The 25,889-nt window shown below is 42.7% G+C and overlaps 1 protein-coding gene across 12 annotated transcripts in view; it reads right to left on the bottom strand.

Annotated features, from left to right (window-relative positions):
- ZFP90 (ZFP90 zinc finger protein) overlaps nucleotides 1-25,889 on the bottom strand; it is a 221,291-nt gene that overhangs the window by 120,160 nt on the left and 75,242 nt on the right. Inside the window, exons 3-7 of one of the 12 annotated variants that reach the window (XM_067019803.1) lie at nucleotides 22,492-22,650; nucleotides 21,615-21,681; nucleotides 9,157-9,283; nucleotides 8,722-8,817; nucleotides 1,288-5,257 (exon numbers count right to left, since the gene is read on the bottom strand). In XM_067019803.1, the coding sequence (XP_066875904.1) occupies nucleotides 3,612-5,257; nucleotides 8,722-8,817; nucleotides 9,157-9,283; nucleotides 21,615-21,647 (1,902 nt within the window). In that variant the 5' untranslated portion in view covers nucleotides 21,648-21,681; nucleotides 22,492-22,650 and the 3' untranslated portion in view covers nucleotides 1,288-3,611. Of the gene's footprint in view, nucleotides 1-1,188; nucleotides 1,257-1,287; nucleotides 5,258-8,721; nucleotides 8,818-9,156; nucleotides 9,300-13,620; nucleotides 13,711-18,166; nucleotides 18,193-21,614; nucleotides 21,898-21,956; nucleotides 22,291-22,491; nucleotides 22,651-25,889 lie in introns of those variants that run through there. The other 11 variants (XM_059044854.2, XM_059044853.2, XM_067019784.1 and 8 more) reach the window with 11 other exon arrangements.

The raw sequence follows: 25,889 nt of genomic DNA, 5'->3' as shown, positions 1-25,889 counted from the left end.
TATTCTTGCATGAATCTCACACCTGGTTATACTTACCTATACATGCTGACCCAGTAATCCCATTTTGGATATTTATCTCACTATGGATATTTTAAGAAAAAATTCTATAGAAAAAAAAGTGGGGATGCTTAAAAAGGTGAAAGTATTCAATGTCATTATTATAAAACCAATGCCCCAAACTATCCAAATATTATTGCAACAGTAGGGAGTTTGTTAATGGGATCATGAGACTGTGTAGCAACATGAAAAATATTTATAAGAAAGTTTTTCATTTAAGTATGAAACAAGATTTTACCTACAGTCTAGGCAAATGCAAATAACTGATATATTAAAGTGTGAGGGTGTGGGTGAATCTGGGGGATTTAATTTACTGAAAGTCAAGAAAAACATTCCAAGGCCCTTCATCATTTTGCTTCCACTTGGTCTCCTGTCTAACCTATCACCATACCCCTTCATCCATTCACCCCCAAACGACACTGTGTTACATGCATCTCTCTGAACATAACATGGCTCTGGAGACATGAAATTTAGAGGTTAAGAGCTCTGCCTTTGCAGCCAAGCAGTTCTGGGTTCCATGTCTGAATCTGCCATGGGCAGTACTTTACCTCTCTGGGTTTTTCTCCCCATTGTAAAACAAAGATATAATACATGCATTAAGTTTCTTTAATGCAAGCAACAGAAATGTAACAAAGGGGGACTCATTCGACTGATAGTGGGGAGCCCACTGAATCCCAGAAGAGCTTCAGAAATAGAGCCCAGTCCAAGGACCTCAGGAATGAGAAATGAGAAGACCATCATCGCGGCTGCATCCTCTCCTGCTACAACAGACCTCCCCGCTCTGGTAAGGAATCAGGCTCCAGGCAACTTTAGGCCTTCACCTTACCAGCCTAGCAACCTCAAATTAAAGTATCCTTGCTAAGTCTATTTTGAAAGAATTCTGTCAAAGGACTCTGATTGGCTCAATTGTTCCTGGAACTATCATTGAGCCCCAGGATGTCCTGACTTGTGTTCCTGTGGTCAGTACAGCAGGGATTGTTACAAGAGGAAGAGGGGGGAAAAAGCTGTGCAAAGACAAGGCACCACAAGACCTATTAGGGGACCTGTACGGATTAAATGAAATGATGGCTATGAAGTACTTAGCACAATGTCTTTCAAGTAGTAAGCAATCAATAAATGCTATTAACTCACCTGGCTGTGATGAGTTTAGCAGTTAATCCCTCTTCCTTGATGCACCACTCTTTAATCTTAGCCAAGTTCTGAAAATGGAAAAAGACAAACTGACTCCCATTCAACTAAGAAGGCTATTTATTGAAATAATACAACGATGTTACAAGGATGTATTTCATATGGCCTAGAAGCTGGGTGTTCATTAAGTGCATGGTTGCTGGGACTAGAGAATCCTCTGCTCAATCAGCCATGCATACATCCTGGGCGCCCTCCCTGCCAATGATGATATGCTGAGATTCAGAGACTGGTTGGATCTAGGCCAGGCTGCACACACAAACCAGTGGTCTCCTTTAGGTCTTCTGGAACTAAGTCTTTATAAACTTCCACAACAGCTGCGTAGCACTCAACTGGTTACAATTCATGCCATTCTTGCAAACAGTCCACTATGGGGATCCCCAAACAATCAACAGAAAAATGAGTTCCTGATAGGCATCCTAGCCCATCAGTAGAGGAGGTTCCGAGTAGAACTGCCCATTGTCAAACTATGTATCAGACAACACAGGCACGGTCTTGGCATTGTGGTGTACGCTAAGCATGGAACATCATAAACAAGGTATTTTTGAATGGTTAAAGTCTTGGAAGGGCAGACCTGCTATAGAGCATCCCATCTTGTTCCACATATGACAAACTCACTGGGCTGGACTTCCCACATTTCAGGCTCAGGCACATTTTTCCTGCAGAGAATTATGAAGGATGTTTGGGAGCTGCCTCATGTTGTCCAGGATGAGACAAAAATGATGGATCCTGCCACCTGACATGCAAAGAAGCCAGTAGGAAAGGTTCAACATCAACACCACCCCATATCACCCTCCCCCAAGATTCATCATTAGGGCAGGAAAATTTGCTTATCTTGGGGGGAACAGAGGCTCTTTCATCAAAGGGGTCAATTTCTACAGTTGCTTCCAAATTTATCTGCACTACTGGTGCCAATGAACGAACAAAGATTCTGGAAATTCCTTTAGAATAGGCCATGGGAGGCTTTAGGGGATATTAAGGATTAGAGTGGGCTATTGAAGCTTACCTCACGCTTTACTGATGGAAAAGCACCACAGAGCCATAAAAGTTAGTTTTTTAATGGTGAAAATTTCCTTGGCACACAAAATGATGCATTACATACTGATTCCCTAAACTGATTTAAAGGCAAATTTTATGGCAATGGATAATTGGATTTATACTTCTCTACAGTAAAATTAATTTGGGGAAATTTTTTTCTCTTAGTTCTGTGTTGTTTTCCCATTGATCAAATCAATACAGGAAGCTTGGGGCAATGCTTTTTCATGGGAGGATCAAGAAAAGCACAGTAGGAAGACTTAATAATTCTATGAAACTGACATACCTTAGCTGAAGTATGATACTTGGGAAAAGGAAAAAAGTCATTAGTAGTTCAACTATTTACAATTTCTGTTAACATTTTGGTTTGTAAGCTTCCAACAAGCTGCTTTAAATAAGTGTGTGACAAATTTGCATATGTCTTGCTGCCTCTTATGCTTTTATGAATTCCCAAAGCATTCAACTCCTGAGTGCTCATTAAATATTTGTGCATCTGATTTATTTTAAAGCCCTGAATTCCAAAGTATCTTTTCAGTGGCAAGACCATGGGGCCAAAGATCCAGGAGACCTGCATTTTCCACCCAGCTTTGCCACTATAAACTGTATCATGCTGTGCAACCACTTCACATCTTTGGCTTTCAGTTTCTTCATCTGTACAATGAAGCGGTTGGACCAGTTGATCTAATTCTTTGAATGGTGAATTCCTGGAGGTGAAACTGGTTTCCATGGTAAATTTAATGTAAGAGCTGCAGTTGAATGCAGCTGTCAAGCAATTTAAAAATGAGTTTTGGACACTACCATGGGAGTTTTATTTATTTTTTAAAAAGGCTGTAAACAGTGAGAGTTACAAGTTAAATTGTTGAAAGTTGGTGATCTCCTGCAAACATATATTCAAAAGATTTACAAAGTCCAATATATAGGCATACCATTTCTAACAGGTTATATGTTTGTAGTTGTTTTTACACACGTCTGAAATCAGATCTGAGAATGCGGCTTTTGTCTATTTTTTTCCTGTTTTTTTTTTCTTCTCTTTTTTGGCTGCACCACATGGCATGCGGGATGTTCGCCAACCAGGGATTGAACCTGTGCCCCCTGCAGTTGGAAGTGTGGAGTCTTATAACCACTGGACCACCAGGGAATCCCAGAGAATGTGGCTTTTATTAAAAAAAACACTGTCTACTAGCACAGAGCTTTCTTCACACACAACGTGCACACACACACACACACACAATTCAGTACATCCTCAAGCTTTCTCTCCAGTAAGAATCCTCTGATACTGAATAAGAACAATATTTTAGCTAAAGCTTTTGGCACATTCCCTAATGTCAAGGTTCCTAGAGTTTATTTCGTGTATGAATTCTCTGATGTTTAGTAAGAGCTGAGCTTCGACTGAAGTTTTTCCCACATTCCTTACAAGCATAGGGTTTTTCTCCAGTATGGATTCTCTGATGATCATGCAGATTAGTTTTCTTTCGGAAAGCTCGCCCACATTCATTACATTCGTAGGGTTTTTCTCCAGTATGAGTTCTCTCATGCTGAATGAGGGATGAACTCTGACTGAAGGCTTTACCACAGTCGATACATTCATAGGGTTTCTCTCCAGTGTGGGTTCTCTCATGTTGAGTCAGTGATGAGCGTCGACTGAAGGCCTCTCCACATTCATTACATTCATAGGGTTTTTCTCCAGTATGAATTCTGTGATGCTCTATGAAACTCGTACTCCTTTTGAAAGCTTTCCCACATACATTACATTGATAGGGTTTTTCGCCAGGATGAGAAATAGATTGTTGACTGAAGGCCTGCTCACAATCATAGGGGTTTTCTCCAGTGTGGATCTTCTGATGGTCAGAGAAATCTGTAATGTGACTGAAGTCTTCCCCACAGTCATTGCAATGATAGGATTTCACTTCAGTGAGAGTGTTTTCATGTTGAGTAAGAGATGAGCTCTTGAAATCTATGCTGTAGTTATTGCTTTGGTAAGGTTTGCCTCTCTTATGAATCCTCATATGTTTATAAAGGGATGGGCTCTGACCAAAAGCCCTCCCACATATGCTACATTCAAAAGGTTTCTCTCCTGTGTGAGTCCTTTCATGCTGGACAAGGGAAGAACATCGACTAAAGGCTTTCCCACATTCCTTACATTGGAAGGGTTTCTCTCCACTATGTGTGACCTCATGCTGAGTGAGGGATGTGCCATGCCTAAACGACCTACCACACAAATTACATCGATATGGTTTCTCTCCAGTATGAATTCTCTGGTGTTGAACAAGGGAGGAGCTGCGCTGGAAGGCTTTCCCACAGAGACTACACTGATAGGGTTTCTCTCCAGTATGAGCATTCTCATGCTGACCGAGGGATGAGCTATGCCTGAAGGCCTTCCCACACACATTACATTCAAAGGGTTTCTCCCCAGTGTGAATTCTCTGATGCTCAGTAAGTTGTGTCTTCCAGAGGAAGGTTTTCCCACAGTCAGTACATTCATGGTGTTTCTTTCCAGGATAAATTCCCTGATCTGTACCGTTGGGGAAAGTTCCATCTCCTTTATGAGTTTTCTCATGTTTAGTCAGTGATGACCTATGAATAAAGGCTTTTCTACATTTATTACATTTGTAAGGTTTCTTTTTTGCAAGGATATTATTCTGACTGAGTAAGTCTGAATTATGTCCCAAATTGCTCCCAAGTGTATCACATTCATTAGACCTTGGAGGAATGTTCAGTTGTGTAACCAGGTCTGTGTTCAATCTAGAATTTTCAACAAATTTATTTTGCTCACAAGCTTCCTCTGGTGTGATTATTTTCTTCTGGGTGGATGCATCTGGCCCCAAATGTCTCTTCCAGTTTTCCTTGTGCCTCTCTAACTGGCCATTAACATCCCAAGTGTCTTCTAACGTGGCACATGAGGGATCATCTGTGCTAAGGGATACTTCAGATATGTTCTGCTGCAGATTTGAAGATTTGGCTTCAGGCCTGGTCTTCCAGTCTGAAAGAAATCCAAAGTGCAAAAGTCCCCTATTCCCTCCTGTTAAAACAAACTGCTAAGTAGGAATGAGGAAGTGAAAGAGATATAAGTTATACATCACTCTCTTTTGAAATTAGTCCTGTAGCTTCAGGAGAAGACCCAAAATGGAGAAAGGAAGAGTGGAGAGAGGTGACAATGCAGACTGCAGATCCAGAGTGAAGAATAAGTCCAGAATGAGGAAGCCCATGTAGGAGGGCTTGTTAGGGAGTAGGGAACAGGTGAGCAAGACAGAGTTAGGCACAGATACAAATGGAATAGGATCATGGTCCATCTTGCAGAGTCCTATCTGCTATCCATGCCTCCCGTCCATTTTACAAACTGCCGTGGAATCTATCTTCCTAATACATTCATTTCATAATTTCTTTAAAGTCACCTCTGAGGCTTCAGATCTTCAAACCCTGCAGAGAAAATCTGCAGCCAGTGATCTAACTGAAATGATTCTTTGACATAACTGGAGATCAAGGGATATACTTCCCAAAGAGAAAAAAAAGTAATATTTCAGGAGGCAAATCATCCTTGCCCTTACACATGGAGCTGTGGTTTTAGTCGATTTGAGTTCTGATTCTACATTAATCACCTCTCTTAACCAAAAACAATTTATTTTAATCTGCCTAAAAAACTGATCTCTAAACCTCTGTTTAACCTCAGAATACTAACAGTAGAAAACTAATTAATGTCTAGGTTCTAAGAATGGTAACCTTTTAAAAACTAAGGGGAGGGAGGTTTCTGGAATGATGGAGATGTTCCATATCAACAGAAGTTTGGGTTGGATGAGAGAATGCACTTGTCAAAATCAAATGGATGGTACATATATAAGAGGTATATATTTCACTTATATAATATTTTCTAAAAAAAGGAACTATGAACAAATATTGAACTCTAGTCAATGATATACATGGTGAAGCATGTAGGGGTGAAATGTACTCATGTCTGCAACTCACTAGGAAATGCATCAAAGGTAAGACAGATTAATAGATAGATGAAGAGATATGTGATAAAGCAAATATAACAACATGTTAACAACTATAGCACCATGGTGGTAGGTATATGGTGTTCACTATATAATTTTTTCAACTTCTCAAATGTTTGAAAATTTGCATAATAAAATATTAGGAGGGGAAAAAAAAAACCCCAGTAACTAAGGAGCCCTAAACTCCCAAATTCCTTACCCTGGAACAAGACTCAATTCTAAATTTCTGAGGACAGAGAATGCTTTGTATTCCTTTTAGAATCCTTCTCAGTGGGACATTCAAGAAATGTTTGTTGAAATGAATGAATGAGAAAGTTCTCTCCCAGCAAGATTCCATAACAATCAATCAAGTAATTTTCTGACTGCCTTCTATATGCTCTGCAATACAAATAGAAAATATTTAGAAATATAATAAATAGACTCTCCAGGAGCTTAAAAATCTAAGAATAAAAACAAGACTCAAGCTTTTGACGACTTCAAAAAAAACCCACCAGATGGCACATATTAAATATGAATTTGTTTGGCAGAGATGATATAAATGGTATTTGTGATCAGGGAAGAAACAAACAAATATATTAGCATATATTAAGTTTTATGGATTAGACAAACCTTGAACTTAAAGAATAGATGGCTTTGGATAGGCACAAAGTATTATCTAATGAGGGAAACTATATGCTACTTACAGAGAACATCAAGAAAAAGTTCAACCTAGGTGGAGCTTTTTTTAGCAGGAATAGAAAGATAATACTGGAAGGGATGATGGGGACCTTTAAATCAAGGGAGTTTCTGCTTCCTACAATGAGGTACAGGGAATAATAGCAAAGTTCTATCAGAGGTGGCTGGTTTAGGAAGATAAAGCATTAAAATCCAATATGGTCCATGAAGCAATGAATAGATAAACAAAATGTGATATATCCATACAATAAAATATTGCTCAGCAATACAAAGGAATGAAGTTCTGATACATGCTACAACATGAATGAACCTTGAAACATTATGCTAAGTGAAAAAAGCCAGTCACAAAGGGCTACATATTATGATTCCATATATAGAAAATATCCAGAATAGGCAAATACACAGAAATAAAAAGTAGATTAATGGTTGCCAGGAGCTGGGGGGTATGGGGAATGGAAAGTGACTGCTAATGGGTATAAGATTTCTTCTTGGGGTGTTGAACATGCACTGCTTAGATAGTGGTGATGGCTGCACAACCCTGTACATATCCAAAACAACCACTAAATGTACACTTTAAAAGGGTGAATTTTATGGTAAGTGAATTATATTTCAATAAAACTATGATTTAAAAAATCCAGTATGGATTACAAAAAGATAAGACTGAGTGAGCAATTTCAACTGGGAATTATAATAATCTAAGTCTGGGGCTTGGTTTAGGATGTCACCAGTCCAAGTTAAAAGGGAGGAAAACCTAAGATACTTCTCAAAGGAGGAAAATAACTTGGGTTGAAAGAAAAAGACTAGACTGACTATGGTGTCTGCCCTGAGGGACTGGAATCCTGGTAATTTCTAATGGGCAAGGGGAGAAATGGATAATGGGCAATGTAGCAAAATGTGCTGACTGGAGATGCAAGATGATTAATTTAGATTTTACACCTTTAATAAGAAAGTTGTGGGACTTACAAGTGGAGGGGTCCTGTGAAAAGAAAATAAAAGTGACCAGGGTACAAGTAAGGATGATTCTGAGTCTACAGCACACAGTAAAGAGCTGCAATTACCAGAAGGCAGGCACCCTTTTAGAGGGAGGTAATATAGAAAGAAAGGAGAGGAAGCCGGAAGGCAGGCTCCTTAAGGTAGATTCACTAAGAGGGAAAAGCAAGAAAAGCCAAAGACTCAAAGCTAAGAAGCATTGAATGAGTGGGGAAACCAGAGAGGATGATACTCCAGGAACTGTGGTGGGAGGAAATGAATCAAATGGACAGGAGTGCAGGACGGAAGGAGGATGGTGTTGCTCGCCAGACAGGTGGTACAAGAGTGCAGGCAGGGAAAGAAGTCTGGAGGGAGGGAGGATCAAGGTTATGGGTATTTCCTACAAGTCTGGGGCATCCGACAGTGAAAGTAGCAAGAAAAAAACAAGGAGGAGACATGGAAGTTCAATTAATGTCTAAATGAGTAAGAAAAGAGATCCCTAAATAATCAAGGGGGACTGAGGACACCAGAGGAGAAAATAATCCAGAAATAAGGATATAGGATAGGGAGAGATGGTATTCTGAGTGTAGGACAAAGGGCTACTTTCAGAAAGGAAAAAGAGGTACTTTTTCTTCCAAGACCTACCAGCAGCAAGACACCCTAATGGAGAAGAGACACACACAGAGGTGTCATCCAGGAGACGGTCCAACCTCTTCTACAGGTCTAGGCGCTCCCAAGGCAGCAATCTGAAGGTGCTTCCCTCTCCCTCAGCTGTGCCATTGTCCTACATGCTTGATTCTCCCTCATTTACCTGGACAGAAAGGTCTTTGGATTTCTCCCTCTGCTATCCATGGCTCTTCTCCTTGCTCCAATTTGAAGATCACCTCTGGCTTGGAAACTTGATATCCTGCTCATGGGTAAATACACAAGATTTGGTTGTTTGTGCAAGTAGACAAAGAACCCTCTACAAGTCAGTACTAGGCCTCGATCCTCAGGAACTCTGAAGAGAAAAAATGGTGCAGCTTGAGGAGTCATGCAATGAAATGGCCTATTTCCAGTTCTGCAAGAGAAAGACCTTTTACCTAAAGAGCAGGCTCAGAAACCCATAAAGCTGGGTCCCAACAAGATGAACAAGCTCTAACCCTGTACACTCTGCTCACAGTCACCCAAACTATGAGTCCCACAACCGTAGCAACTGAGAAAGGAAAGACCCACCAATACATAGACAATGAGATGTGGTCCTTACCAAGAGAAACCAAGTGGCTGTAGTTCTCCAGCATCACATCCCTGTACAAGCGCCTCTGAGCGGGATCCATGTGGTGCCATTCTTCCTCGGTGAAGTTCACAGCCACATCTTTAAATGTCACTGATTCCTGTAGGAACACATTCCTGCTCAAGTAGGGATCAACCCCACAAATGTTCCCATGGCAAAACTGGGAACCTACTGTAGGGTCTATCACAAATGGTGATCACACGTGTGATATCCTGAGGGGGCAATGTTGGGTTAAATATATTAGTTGTTACACAATTTTACAGAGAATCTAATATGGCAGGCAGGAAAGTCATGAGGGGCAATGTGTCCCGCAATCCTGTAAGCCTACTTAGTTTTCTTCTTGTTCCCTTCAAAGCCAAGCCTTTCCTATACAAACACCAATTTCTCACTGCCCATGTGCTTCCTCTGGTACAAAACCCAAATACAGCAGGGAATAAAACGTGACAGCCCTCCTTCACCCCCATCACCAATCCCACAAACTCCCTACAAATAACCATTGTTAACAGTTTGGTGTACACACTTAACAGTCCCTTTCCATGTTTCACACACACACACACACAGTCTTGTTTTGTGAAATATCATATAAATTGTTCTACATCCTGCTTTTCACATTTAGCTACATATCTTGGAAGTCTTTCCTTAGTGCTATGTATAATTTCACCTTATTTCTTTGAATTGCTTCATAGCACCCCAGAGTACAGCTGTACCATAACACACTCATTGCCTAAAACCCATAGCACCCCACTGTCCTAGGAACAAGATTCAAACTCCCCCATCACTCACTGGGCTCTGGCCATGCTGACCTTGCCCTGAATATATCAAGCCTGTTCCCACCCTGGGCCTCGGGATTGCGACATGGCTGACAACCAGTCAACCTAAACCATGTTTAGGTCTCAGGTCCAGCATCGCCGCCTCAGAAAAGGTGTCAGCACCTATTTACTATGCATCATATTACCATGCTTAATTTTTCTCCTAAAACAGTTACCGCTCACTGTCCAAATTCCTGCCACCTGAACTCAGGAACCAAGTAGATTCAGATGAAAAAGGACGCTTGTACTTCTAATCGTTATCTGAGATTTGTTAGCTTTTCTGTCTCCCCAGTTGCAAGTTCCGTGAGAATAGGGACTTGACCTATCATATTCACAGCTATATGCCCGCCAGTGCCTAGACTGATGCCCAGCACATAGTGGATGCTTAGAAAAACTTGGTGAATGAATAAATGGACCAGTTCTTATTATTAGATATTTGGATTAGTTCCAATATTTTGCTATTACAAACATTACTGAAATACATACTCTTGGTGCAAATATATTAGAATTCCTGTAGGCTAGCTAGAATTGCAATTTCTAGGTCAAAGATTTTTTTCATGCTTTACTCCATTCCAATCACTTCTTCCTCACCACCCACTGAAACTGGCTGAGGACCCTCGTGCCTCTGAATAGTCAGTTCTGATGCTCACAGGTTGATTTCTGTCTTGCCTCACCAGGCCTTGTTAAGCCATGGGACACCTGTCACTATGCCCAACTTGAAATATCTCCTTTGGTCCTGGTTAGATTTCTACCTCAAGAAGTACATAATAGGGCTTCCCTGGTGGCACAGTGGTTGAGAATCTGCCTGCTAATGCAGGGGACACAGATTCGAGCCCTGGTCTGGGAGGATCCCACATGCCGCGGAGCAACTAGGCCTGTGAGCCACAACTACTAAGCCTGTGCGTCTGGAGCCTGTGCTCCGCAACGAGAGAGGCCGCAACAGTGAGAGGCCCACGAACCGCGATGAAGAGTGGCCCCCGCTTGCTACAATTAGAGAAAGCCCTCGCACAGAAACGAAGACCCAACACAGCAAAAATAAATAAATTAATTAATAAACTCCTACCCCCCAACATCTTCTTTTTAAAAAAAAGAAGTACATAATAAAGTAGGTAAAGACAATCAGCATGAAAAGACATTGAAAGCAGAGCTATGAGTTCGCTGGAGCAGTGAGGGAAAGTTACGTGACGGTTTCTCCCTTATTCCATGCCCTCCTCCCATGTGCTTAGCTATAGCTGAATTGGACTTCTGTTTCCTGGAAGATATAATTCTCTCCCCACCCTCCCATCCGTCTTTCCCTTGCTAATTCCATACTTCGGGTGTAGGTTAGCAGATCTTCAGTGAGGTTTTCTGATCCCCCAATGGAGGGTCAATCCCCATATCATGTGCTTTAGGCCACTTTGCGCATCCACAATTCAAATAGACCTAATAATCTACTTAATGCTTGTTTTCCTACTTAGATGGTGAGCATCGTGAGAGCAGGGACTCTACTTTTCTTTTTTTTTAAACTCTAGAACACCAAGGTCTAGCAAGTACCTGACCCAACACTAAATATCTCTTTCCTGACTGAGCTGAGCCTTAAGGAGATGGCTGAGATGTGAATTTTACAGAAAAGGAGAGGGGCCCCATCTACTGAGTGAGGTGCATGACCGCATCCGTACACAACAATGGCTCCTCCGTATCACATTTCTGCTCAACACTGCGGCTGTGTCCCCCCAAGAGAAGGGTTGAAACGTGGCAGATTTTTCTGACAGAGGTCAGGGATCTGACTGTGCCAGGTAAGATGATACGAGTGCTAAAAAAAAGGACACTAGATATTTACGAGGTGCCTGGCTTTACCATATGCACCATGGTAGAATAAAAATGCAAAAGAAAAACACTGCAGTCCTTGAATAGGTTTCAGTTTATTTTAAAATGTGTTGTTTATTAGAGCACGATATAAGACACTACATAGTAAAGTGGGTGCTACCAGCGTTCTGGGCAGGGAAAACTGGGTACAGGAGAGAAGCTTCAAGGTAGGCTATGCACTGGGCCTTAAGAGGTAAGTACCATTAGGATGGGAGAAAAAAGAGTGGGAATGCAGTCCAGGTACTGAGAAGTTAGAGAAGGGAGGCTGGATTTGAGATGCACATGGCTAGCAGAGAAAAGGTTTGGACCAAGGCAGACATCTTAAGTTAGGCTGTGAGAAGTAACACCTTTCCACTCTTACTCTGTCCTCTAAACTTACAGCCCCTTTGGTTAAGGAACACAGAGTTGGCAGCCAACCTGGATTCCTTTGCTTCGCTGGCTCCCCGTATTAAACACATGGCCTCCTGACTATTCTGCTTCCCCAAATAGGTTGAACTAACGTTAAAGAATGTGCTTACCAGTAAACATATATCTAGTCCAGGCCACTCATTTCTTGCCCTGGCAGGACAACTAACTTCTGTTCTACTACTCATGGTCCCACCAACTCTTTCCTGTATACTATCAGTCACTTCTCTAAAACAAATTTGATCATGCATACAAACCTTTAATTTCTTCCCACTTTTCCCTATTCTTACTGCCCTCACCCTAGTCCATGCCACCATCACCTCTTACCTGGACCACTGCTACTATCTCCTACCTTGTCTCTCCTTTTCCACTCATGCCCCACCCCTCCCAAGTCTGTTTTCCATATAACTACTAGACTCATCTTGTTAAAACCTTTCAGAGCAAGTCATTCCTTTGCTTAAAAGCCTCCAATGGCAACCCAATTCATCCCAAGTAAAAGCCAAGGACTCTATAGTAGCTACATAGCCCTTCACAATCTGGCCCCCCACTATCTCCCTGACTTCATCCTGAACCTCATCCCCAACCTACTGCTCTCTTACCTTTACTCACTCTGCCCTCCTTACAACTCCTGGAACGCACCCCACATGCTTCTGCCTGAGGTCTTCACTCTGCCTGTTCCTTGACTTGGAAGCCTCTTCCTGCAGATATGCATGTGGCTCCCCACTCACTTCCTTCCACTTTTTGTTCAAATGTCACCTCACCAGAGCCAACGTCCCTGACCACGCTATATAAAACAGCACCTCCCCCAACCTTGCACTGTCACTCTCTGTTCTTTTCCTTTTTCATAGTCCTTACACCTGACATGTCATATTTTATTTGTTTACAGTCTGCATCCCACAGCAGAACGTAAATTCCAGGAGAGTAGGAATATTACCTATTTTCTTTATGGCTGAATCTCCATTGGCTACAAGAGGCTGGGCACATAGTGGGTGCTCCATAAATATTTAATAAATTTTCCTTGAGATTAAAAACTAGACTCCTTAGTGTGAGCTTCTAAGCTCTTCCAACCTAGTCCTCACCTTACTTCTGCAGCCTCAGCTCTGGCTTCTCTTCCCCTTGTACACCATGATCCAGTGTGCAGAACACTTACACCTCCTTGAAAAAAAAAAGATCTCTTTCTCTGCTGCAAGTGCTGCTTCAAAATGTTTGGCCTTCCCTCCTCTGCCTGCTAACACTCTCCCACCAAGACTCAGTCAAGTTCTGTCCTCAGGGGCTCCATTTCTACCTCCAGGTTTAGGCTAACCCCTGCCCCCCAGCTCCCCTCCCTAGGCCTCTCTTCAGCACAGCTCATAAGACACTACCTTATGGCAACTGTTACCTATTGTTCACTGTGCTTCTAGAGAGTCAAGACCTTGTCTCAGGCACCTTCGAATCTCCAGAGGCCAGAACCATTTTGGTACATAATGGACAGTCAGTGGTCTGCAAGATTAAATAGGTAAAATGTACTCTGAGATCCTTGGTGTGAGTTAGCCACTCTGAATCAAATCAACTTTAGGGCATTCCCAATGCAGGTCACACCTCAGACTGTAATAAAATGATCCAGTGTTGTCTTGTAAACACTGCTTACCCTTCTTCCAGATTTAACTGGACCTCATAATCAACACCTTTTAAAAATTAACAAGAAGTATTAAATGTTCCTCTTCCTGGGCTTCCCTGGTGGCACAGTGTTTAAGAATCAGCCTGCTGATGCAGGGGACACGGGTTTGTGCCCCGGTCCGGGAAGATCCCATATGCCGTGGACCGGCTAGGCCCGTGAGCCATGGCTGCTGAGCCTGCGCGTCCGGAGCCTGTGCTCCGCAACGGGAGAGGCCACAACAGTGAGAGGCCCGTGTACCACAAAAAAAAAAAAAAAAAAAAAGTCCCCCATCCTCATGCTGACATAAAGAGGACCTTAGCCAAATGATGGAGCCCAAAGCAAAGAACTGGAAACAGCACATACTAAGTTAAGAAGTTAAGTGTGTAATATCCTTGGGCAAATCACAGACCTCCTGGAGATCCAATTTTCTCATCTATAACATGGATTCCCTGAACTGAAGAAATAAGAGTTTTAAGAGCAGAAGGGTGAAAGAGTACATCCAGAAAGGACATGTCCAATTATAAAAAGACACGCTCCTCCAACTCTAGCATATACCATCCCTGCAGGAGAAATCCCCTAAAACTGTAACTCAGGAAACTGTAGTTTTGCAACTTTGCAAAGCTCAAAACCAGAGCCTGGCAGCTAGTGAGTAAAAATAATCTAGTTATTTAAATCACATGTTTTAAAACATTGTATATATACTACATATAACATTTTTATTTATTATATTTAATATAACTATTAAATATTTAATTTTTATATTATATACAATTATAGTAATATAAAAACTACCCCCCTCTAAGACCAAGTTACTTTAACCAATTGGAATACATTAAATTTACTGGAATACAGTGTGGCATTTTCACTCGAGTACTTGGTGCTCTATGATACTGGACAGTAACAGTTTGGTAAGCTGAGAGTTAACAGCATGCCTAACAAGCGTGTACAGACAGAAGTAACGTGATTACTGTTAGCCTTCACACACATACACAGATGCTCTACTGAGGCTAATGGCATCATCATCTACAGTATCCCAACTGGAAACCTGGACCTTACCCTTGACTCTTCATTTTTCCTTTATGCCCTAGAATTACCAACAGCCTCAAAAATGTCTCCTACATTCAATCCCTTCCCATCATCTTTCACACCCAGCTCAAATCCGCCTTTGCCAACAATGCCATTGGGCCAGGCAATGGCCTAATGGTCTAGATCTACGCTGTCTAATATGGTAGCCACTTGCCACATGTGAATACTGAGCACTAGTAAAGTGGCTAGTCCAAATTAGGACGTGCAGTTAAGTGTAAGACACTGGATTTCAAAGACTTAGTACCAAAAAATATATAAAACATCTCATTACTAATTTGAAAATATTTATTCATGTAGAAATGGTAAGATTTTGGCTATATGAGGTTAAATAGTATGCATTACTAAAATTAACTTCCCGTTTCTTTCTACATTGTGGCTACTAGAAAATTTAAAATTATCCATGTAGCTTATGTTTGTTTTGAACGACACTGTTCTAGGTTGTTCTAGATCTCCACCTCAGGCCATTCTCTCTAGGTGACAGAATCATCTTTCTCTTAAATTCAGCCTGCTGCCACACACCCAATGCTTCCAACAAGTGGACTCTTTGCCCTGATTACATCATTCTCTTCCACGTTTCCTTGCCTTTGTACATCCTATTCTGACCATCATGTACTTTCTTCCCTCAGATCTACAGGATAAATTCCAAGTCATCCTTCTAGAACCAGTTCAATGGTCCCTTCCCTTCTGAAGCTTTTCCAGATCCCTGACACCTTTAGTATTTGGTCCACATCTCAATTTCAGAACTATAGCTATATTTTCATGTTTTTCTCCCTCTACAATTTCTCAAAGTCCTTTTCATTTCAGTATTTCCAAAACTAAGCATGTTGGAATTTTTCAGAATCACAGGGGCAATCTGGAAAAACTGGCCATGCATGAAGGGCCCTACCATACAACATTTAAAAGCTCCTTACATGATTCATTATAAAAAAGCAACAATTAACATTTATTGAGCATTCACCGCGGGCCACGTACCCCCTCACTAAATTTTCTCACTAAAGCCTTACTGCCACCCCATAGGAAGCAGGTACCTTCTCCTGAATGGTTCTGAAGCGTGACCCTGGTTAAGAATACTACCCAGCACAGAGCAGGCATTCTAAAAATGTCTGCTGAGTGAATGAATAGAGTCTGGGTAATTCTTACCAAAGGAAAATGAGGAGTCATTTTGAGGATTAAAAAAAAAATTACTGGGGCTTCCCTGGTGGCACAGTGGTTGAGGGTCCTCCTGCCGATGCAGGGGACGCGGGTTTGAGCCCTGGTCCGGGAAGATCCCACATGCCACGGAGCGGCTAGGCCCGTGAGCTATGGCCGCTGGGCCTGCGCGTCCGGAGCCTGTGCTCCGCAATGGGAGAGGCCACAACAGTGAGAGGCCGGCGTACCGCAAAAAAAAAAAAAAAAAAAATTACAGATTAGTGAATTCTATTCTTGGATTATAAATAGTAGAGGCAAATGGCAAAACGATGGCATTAACAGCCAAATCTAAAAGCTGGCTCTTCTTAAATACTGGCTGAACAAAAAAACCTCTGCCAAATATACTGAAAGAAGAAATATTTTTTAAAAATCAATTTAAAAATAAGGGGAGGGACTTCCCTGGTGGCAGAGTGGTTAAGAATCCACCTGCCAATGCAGGGGACACAGGTTCGATCCCTGGTCTGGCAAGATCCCACATGCCGCAGAGCAACTAAGCCTGTGCACCACAACTACTGAAGCCTGTGCACCTAGAGCCTGCGCTCCGCAACAAGAAAAGCCACCACAATGAGAAGCCCGCACAATGCAACGAAGAGTAACTCCCGCTCGCCACAACTAGAGAAAGCCCGCGCACAGCAACAAAGACCCAACACAGCCAAAAACAAACAAATAAATAATAAATCAATTTTTTAAAAAAATAATAAAATAAAAATAAGGGGATAAACTAGTAAAATACCCAGCAGTGTGTTAAGAAATGTGGAAGATCTTAATGAAGTGGGTAATTTTTAAATCCTAAATCACCAATGTTCACACAAAAAAGGAGAGAAAATAATTGAGGAAGAAACAGAGAAAACTGTTCCCAAGTCATCCTCTTTATAAAAATCCTGGATCTAAATGTTTTATGGTAAATTCTTCCAAAAGACAGAAGAAGATGAAAAGCAATCTGAATGTTTCTACAAATTAAGGATGAGCATGCCACCAAAACTTTTCTACCAAAGATTTCTCTCGTAAAAAAAAATTCTTTTAATTATCTATTGTAACCAATGGGATTTTATCCCAGGATTATTTGTAATAGCAGAAACTTTAGAAGCAACCTAAATGTCCTCTGAGAAATGATTAAATAAATTTTAGTATATCATACAAAACAGTATAATACAGCCATAAAAGTGATTTAAAAAAACAAAAGAAAAATCCTCATAAAAATTAGATGAAATTTTGTTTGTTTGTTTGTTTTTGCGGTACTCGGGCCTCTCACTGTTGTGGCCTCTCCCGTTGCGAAGCACAGGCTCCAGACACGCAGGCTCAGCAGCCATGGCTCACGGGCCCAGCCGCTCCGCGGCATGTGGGATCTTCCCGGACCGGGGCACGAACCCGTGTCCCCTGCATCGGCAGGCGGACTCTCAACCACTGTGCCACCAGGGAAGCCCTAGATGAAATTTAAAATGTTGTAATTGAGTGAACTTCCCCTCAATTACCTGGTGATCCAGAGGTTAAGAATTTGCCTTCCAATGCAGGGGACCCAGGTTTGACCCCTGGTTGGGGAACTAAGATCCCACATACCATGGGGCAAATAAGCCCGCGTGCCACAACTACTGAGCCCACGTGCCACAACTACTGAAGCCCGTGCTCTAGAGCCCACGAGCCACAACTGCTGAGCCCGCATGCCACAACTTCTGAAGCCCATGTGCCTGGAGACCATGCTCCACAACAGGAGAAGCCACTGCAAGGAGAAGGCCACCCACTGCAACAAAGGGTGGCCCCCGCTTGTTGCAACTAGAGAAGGCCCGCGCGCAACAAAGACCCAACACGGCCAAAATAACTAAACAAATTTAAAACAAAACAAAATTCTTCAGTGAAAGTCACACTGTTTCATGCAATTGCTTTATCAGAAAATTAGCATCACTGCAACTGGAAAAATTACATTTTTGTTATGTGAGGAGCAGAAAATGCAGAAAGTATAAAATCACTGCCTGAGGTTAAGTGGTTATTAATGTTCGCTCATGTGAGACCCACTTACTGTGTGCGTACTTTGGAGCAAAGGATGAAACGAGTCAGGTGGCCCTTCTCTAGAAAAGCAGAAAGCCCAGTACGAGATGGATGGGTAAGTACACCACTCCATATGACATGAGCCACTACTATGACAAGTGTACACAGGTGCTACAGGAATGCACAAGAGAGGCACTTGAGCTTACCCAGGGGAAGGAGGGTCTGAGCTGAAGCTTAAAGACCAGCACCAGTCAGCTTAGGAAGAGCTTAAGAAAGGGGACCTCCATATGGAGGGAACTTGAATATCCCTGGCCACAAACATCCTGACCTGGTTCAGCAAGTGGCTTGGTTTCCCTGGAGCAACTCGTCTGAGTTTGTGACCTGAGCCAGCTTTTGCTGGGTCTGTTCAATCCTGATGACTGAACCACAGAGCTCTCTTGGGAGCTGAAATCAATAGAGACCAGGGCCTGGTCCCTCTGCATTTCCTTCCCTTCAAGATAGAACACCAAGAAACCTGGTCTCCATAAGCAGTTTTTTCTTATAAAACTTTCCCCATTTCTTATTTTTCTGGTGGCTTCAACTTTAAGAATGGCAAAAAAAAAAAAAAAAAAAGGTAAACACCTTTTCAAAATCCTAACTAAAAACATAGTACACATATAACGAAAAAAAGAATGCATGGTGTTTACACAGCTATAGTTACTAACAATCCATAGATCCCAGGGATTTTGGGGGTATTCGGCCCAGCCCATCTCTGCTTCCATTCCCCTCCCACTGTGGGACCACTTTAGTTATTTGTTAGCTAAGCCCTGGGAGAAGGTCTCAACCACAGGAGTCCCAACTTTCAAACTCTTGCTCCTGCACATCATTCACAGCCATCTTTAAAACTAAGAAACTGTACAGTTCCCTGCTGAAAAACATTGGCTCAAGCTACAATAGCCTCCTTGCAGCTTCTTGAACACACCAGACACACATCCCACTGTTCCCTCTACCCAGAACACTCTCCCCCAGACATGAATGTTGTTAACTCCCACACTTCCTTCAAGTCTGCTCAGATGGTATCATCTCAATAAGGATAAGGCTTACCCTGGCCACCCTATTTAAATTGCACTCCTTGGACTTCCCTCGTGGACCAGTGGTTAAGAATCCGCCTGCCAATGCAGGGGACATGGGTTCGATCCCTGGTCCAGGAGGATCCCACATGCCGCGGAGCAACAAAGCCCGTGCGCCACAACTACTGAGCCTGTGTGCTGCAACTACTGAAGCCCATGCACCCTAGAGCCCATGCACTGCAACTACGAAAGCCCGCGTGCCTAGAGCCCATGCTCTGCAACAAGAGAAGCCACCGCAGTGAGAAGCCCGTGCACCGCAACAAAGAGTAACCCCCTCTCGCCACAACTACAGAAAGCCTTCACGCAGCCACGAAGACCCAACACAGCCAATATAAATGAATAAATAAATAAATAAATAAATAGTACTCCTACCACAAGCCCCCAGTTCCCTACTCAATCCCCCTTATCCTTCTCTACCTTTAGTCTTTTTTCTAGGGTACTGATGCCTTCTAGGATATCATACCATTTCCTTAATTTTTTGCCTCCTCCTTCTACGATGTAAGCTCCATGAGAGCAAAGACCATTATAAATTTTGTCCACTAATGTATACCAAACCTAGAAAAGTGTCTTAACACATCATAGGGGTTCAATGACTATCTGCTGAATGAATGTATAAATGAATGAATGGACTACCAAGGCGAAAGAGAAAAAAGTCCAAACGCCCTTGTATTCTTGTCTACACAATGCCTGCAGCTCACACCCACTGTCACACAGGACAATGGTTTCGGATACAGGCCCCTCATCTTCTTGCCTCCCAACCCCTGACCCACAGTCAATCAGCTCTACCTCCACCCCCTTCATTTTCACCTGCTTAGACACTGCCCCTATTCAAAGGTGAAATCTCCACTGACTCTTCCCACAGGCAGAATTTCCTCTCCCTTCTGCACTCACAGCAGTCCCTGGATCTTTGCAGCAACATCTGACACCACCCTTCTGGTGCTATACTTCTGTATGAAGCTGTGCTCCCCCACTAAATTAACTTCCTGGATAAGTAGTCACATGACTCAACTACTCATCTTTTGTATTCCTCTGAAGGCCAGTCTCAGAGAAGGGGAACCACTGACAAAGGGAAATTTCTGCCTAAAAAGCCCCATTTGTAGGACCAGTGTTCTGTCCTGTCTTCCATCCCCAGTCATCATCTGCAGCCTGAGTTAGGTAACCCAAGTGAACACTGTCAGGCCATTCCATGAGAATATAACTGAGTGCTTTAGGGAACACAACTTTAAAAGAAGTTTAAAGAGGTCCACAAAGTTCACTGCTCAGAACACAGATTCATTTTCACCATCAAAAGGCAACTCCCACCCCCACCATGCAGAAATGATCAACACCCCCATGAGGTGTTAAGTGAGTTAAGTCATCTGAATTCTCACAACATACTGAGAAAACACTTTACACGGAAAGGTGCTGAAGACAGTGATTTGCTCTGGCTCTCCTCAAACAAAATAACTGTTTTGTTCTAGTACTGTTACTTGTCTTACTCCTTAAAGCTCACTCCTGTAAAACAAAAACATATAACAAGAAGTAAAACAATATAAAGGCATTATATGCTGTGTTTAATTTACTGTGAACTGCTTTTAAAGAACATTGGTATTTTTACCTGATTTGTCTCACACCCTAGCAACTAGAATCTGTGATTTTTCCTTAATTGTAAAGACAGTGCAGATTAAAATACCATCTGAACTTTGTTATATTTTCATTGATAGCAGTCTGTAAATCAATGGGTAAGCTCAGAGTTGTGATGCTTCTAGAAAATGCCTCCTGTCTCACAAGAATAAATGGGTTCACAAATCAGCGTTATGTTAATTAAGTTGAAGGCCGGACATCTGAGGATGTGCATATTATACCTCTGTTAAAGCAGAAAAACACATGTAAAGCTACTACAGGACACGTCCTCCCTTGTTTTCCTCCTTGCCCGGGAAGGAGGCCATCTCCAGCCTCTTCCTAGGCAAGTTCAGACCAGGCTTCTTTGGTCCCTTAAGGTCTCTCTATGGCCCTTGGGTCAGAAGCTAGGGCTCGTCTCTCCTTCATTCACAGTCACTTTCCCCTCTACGGTTTTCTGTTCTGTCACCCGACCCTCTAGATTCTTAACGGACAGAGTTCAAGGAATTGGCTTGGCCCTCAGGATTCTCAACACTGACACTTCCTAATACATACACTCTTAACTCCTCCCACAAGACCACTCCGCCCTGGTCACCCTCCTCCCCACAGCGCAGCCCTCCTTTGGGGAAGCCCTTTAGCCCCAGCTCTGGACACCTTGGTTTTGCAAGGCTAGGAGGCTCCGAGGGGGCAAGCAAGCCAGAAAGGGAAGTCGCTCAATCGGAAAACAATGACTACTCCAAATACGCCCCGGGGTAGGAACGGGCTGCTCACCTGGGGCCTGGCCGTCGGAGGCCTCGGGGCCATTCCTGCGTCGCCGGGCCCGGCTCCTAGGCAGGGTCTGGGGAGAGAGAAGAGGGCCCACTCAGCCAGCTGTAACTGCCAACCGCACCTCGCCCCTCCAGGCCCGGCCCGCCTCCGCCCCACAGCCGCTTCTCCAGGGGAGAGAGGTGGGGAGGTGCGCGGGCCCTGCCTGGGCCTGCCTCCCCCAAACTAAAGGCTCGCTGCCTCCTGGACACCCTCCTCCGGCCACGCCCAGTCCCACCCGCAGGATGGTGGGCGCGGCCGAACGCACACGCGCAAAGCCCGTGGGAGGTGCCGCCCCAACCCGCGCACTCGGAATCACCGCCTCCTGGGGACTACGGATTTCGGGACCTCAGGCCCACCCAGGGCTCGGGCCGGCTCCTCCAGCCCCCGGTGCAGATTCAGTCCTCTGCAACTCTGAAGTCCGAGGGGCGGCCTTCGCCGCACCCGGGCCGCACAATGGCCGCAGCGCCGGGATAGAGCCGGAAGTGCGCCGGCGCATGCGGAGCCTTTCTCCCGCAAGCGGGCGACTACACTTCCCAGCGGCCACCGCGCATGGGTCCCACGGAGGCTGCCTTGGTAGGACGCTTCGCTTTCCGAGGCGCGGGGGTGAGGACCGCTATCGGGGCCCAACGGGTCGGAGGGTGGGGCTTGAGTACTCTTGCGTCCGCTTATTCCAGTAACAGTCACTGAGCGCCTTCTCTGTGCCAGGGGCGTGTTGCTAGGGGCGGGATACTGCGGTAGATCGGGCAGAAAAGATCCTGCTTTCTGGGAGCGAGTATGCACTCCTGTGGACGAGGCCGACAAAAAAAACCCGTAAACATATCAACAAGATAGTTTCACGTACTGACTTAAGCTGTAGGAATAAGACAGTGAAGGGAGTGGGGCAACGTTGCCTCTTCTATGCCCTCTTCACCCGTGGGTCACTACCAAAGGCTTGAACACTGACTCCGCAGACCACATATATAGAATATTACGGCTAAGATACTTGATGAAATCGTTGATGCTACAGAAAGAAAAAAACAAAAAACCTTCAGATGAATCCATAGCCTCCCAAACAGTATTCCAAAGCAAACCGTGCCACTGTCATGTTATTTCATTACCTGGTATCCAATTGCTCAGGATTTTGTACTTGGGGAAATAAATAAATGATGGAATATTTCAACACAAAGAATTAGATTTATATAATTATGTTTTATATATCACAAATAGTCTAAAAACTTCCTAGACTTACACTTGATTTTTTAACATTAGAGTATCACCTATTCACATGGTAGAAAATTATTGCAAGTAAATGTTCTTTTTGTTACATGCTTTATCAAGAGGATGGACATTAAAAAAAAATAATGCTTTCCACCACTGCCACCTGAATATAATGCTGTGGAACAAACAGAAGGCATCATTCAGAAATATGAATGAGTGGTCTAAGGAGGCCTCTCTGAGGCAGGAACTCAGTAGACGGAGGCCTAATGAGGCAACTGCTGGAACATGAGGGAGAAAAGAATTTCAGGCTGAAGGAACTGAGGGTGCCAAAGCCCCACGGTGGAAACAAACTTGATGTGTTTTAGAAACTGATGCCTAACGTAGCTGTAGCAGAGTGAGGGGGAGGGAGAGTGACATAGAGGTGGGACAGGTAGGCTGGGGTTTGATGGAGCAAAGGTTTTTAGAGGCTGTGATAAGGAGTGTGGATTTAACTTTGAATGTGATGGGAACCACTGGGTTAGCAGGAGCAATGGGTCATTTACTACCATGAGCGGATAAGAGAAAATTTCCCTGTTGTCCCAGAATTGGTAACCAGGACTCAGAGCTGAGATTAAATTCTTCTGAATTCGAAAGAGAGACAAAATGGCATTTTTCACAGAACTAGAAAAAATAATTCTAAAATTTGTATGGAAATACAAAAGACCCCAAATAGCCAAAACAATCTTGAGAAAGAAGAGCAGAGCTGGAGGTATCACACTCCCCCTGATTTCAAGCTACAGTCATCAAAACAATACTGGCACAAAACCAGACACATACATCAATGGAACAGAATAGAGAGCCCAGAAATGAACCCTCACTTATATGGGCAATTAATCTATGACAAAGGAAACAAGAATACAAAATGGGGAAAAGACAGCCTGTTTGATAAATAGTGTTGGGAAAACTGGACGGCTACATGCAAAAGAGTCAAACTGGATAATCTCTCACACCATGCACAAAAATAAATTCAAAATGGATTAAAGGCTTAAATGTAAAACCTGAAATCATAAAACTTCTAGAAGAAAACACAGGCAGTACTCTCTTTGACATAGGTCCTAGTAACATATATTTTTTGGACATGTCTCCCCAGGCAAGGGAAAGTAAAGCAAAAATAAATAAATGGGGCTACATCAAACTAAAAAGTTTTTGCCCAGCAAAGGAAATATCAATAAAATAAAAAGACCACCTACTGAATGGGAGAAGATACTTGTAAATGATATATTCAATAAGAGGTTAATATCCAAAATATACAGAGAACTCGTAGAATTCAACATCAAAAAAACCAAACAACCAAATTTTAAAAATGGGCAGAGGACCTGAATAGACATTTTTCCAAAGAAGCTATACAGATGGCCAACAGACGCATGAAAAAGCTGTCTGTTGAAATGAAAATGAGTGATGCTCAACATCACTAATCATCAAGGAAATGAACATCAAAACCACAATGAGATATCACCTCAGAGCTGTGAGAATGGCTATTATAAAAAAGACAAATGACAACTGTTAGTGAGGACACTGAGAAAAGGGAACCCTCATGCACTGTTGGTGGGAATGTAAAGTGCTGCAGCCACTATGAAAAACAGTTGGAGATTTTTCAAAAAATTAAAAATAGAACTACCATGATCCAGCAATTTCACTACTGGGTATTTATCCAAGGAAAACAAAAAACACTAATTAGAAAAGATATATGTACCCCTATGTTCATTGCAGCATTATCTACAATAGCCAAGATATGGAAGCAACCTAAGTGCCCATCAACAGATGAATGGATAAAAATGTGGTATATATACAATAGAATATTAGCCATAAAAAAGAATGAAATCTTACCATTTTTGACAACATCGTTGGGCCTAGAGGGTACTATGCTAAGTGAAATAAGTCAGAGAAAGCAAATACTGTATGATATCACTTGTATGTGGAATCTGAAAAACAAAACAAATGAACAAACATAAAACAGAAACAGTTATAGATACAGAGAACAAACAGGTGGTTACCAGAGGAGAAGGGGTGGGGGGAAGAATAGGTAAGGAAGATTAAGAGATACAAAATTCCAGTCCCCAAATAAATGAGCCATAAGTATAAAATGTACAGTGTGGGGAATATAGTCAGTAACAAAGTAAAATCTTTGGGGTGATGTAACTAGATTTATGTGGCAATCATTTGAAATGCATACAAAATATCACTATGTTGTGTAAGAGGAACTAACAATGTTGTAGGTCAATTATACTTCAAAACCAAATAAACAAACAAACTCAGAAAAAGAGATATTTGTAGTTAACCAGAGGCAGGGGGTAGGGGGAGAGGAAATTGGATGAAGACAGTCAAAAAGATACAAACTTCCAGTTATAAGTAAGTACTAGGGATGTAATGTACAACAATGAGCTGTATAATGAACACAGCTGTATGTTGTATGTGAAAGTTGTTAAGACAGTAAATCCTGAGTTCTCATCATAAAATCTTTTTCTATTTTTCATTTTGCATCTATATGAGATGATGGATGTTCACTAAACTTATTGTGAATGTAAGTCCAAATATTATGCTGTATACCTTAAACTTATCCTGTGCTGTATGTCAATTATTTCTCAATACAACTGGAAGAAAAAGAAAAAATTGGGGGTTAGACACCCTCAGGTCTTACAGAAGCAGACCATGTTCTAAATTTGCCCTGCTTCTATTAACCATTGCCTAACACCACCCCTCTTTCCCAGGCTGTATAAGGAGACTAGGATGGGAAAGAAAAGGAAGAATTCCTCAGAATAGCAAGCCCTCTGCCTAGTGGAGAATGCGAGGTTCTACCCTCACCCCAAGACGAGTGTGAGAAAGAAAACATTAAGAGCACCCAAAAGGGGAGGGTTTATAAACTACCCCAAGGCCTCCCCAAAGCAAGGGAAAGGGGAGTTAGAGAACAGGCTGAGTGTAAGGAGAGTAGCCTGAATTTTCATTATTTGTGTAGTAAGTGGATGCAGTGGAAAACGACTGGGCTTTAGCCCCCAAGGGAGGTGG

Source organism: Kogia breviceps, chromosome 18, assembly GCF_026419965.1.
Source record: "Kogia breviceps isolate mKogBre1 chromosome 18, mKogBre1 haplotype 1, whole genome shotgun sequence".
In the NCBI taxonomy this organism is placed as follows: domain Eukaryota; kingdom Metazoa; phylum Chordata; class Mammalia; order Artiodactyla; family Physeteridae; genus Kogia; species Kogia breviceps.
This window is presented reverse-complemented; position numbering and strand designations above follow the sequence as displayed.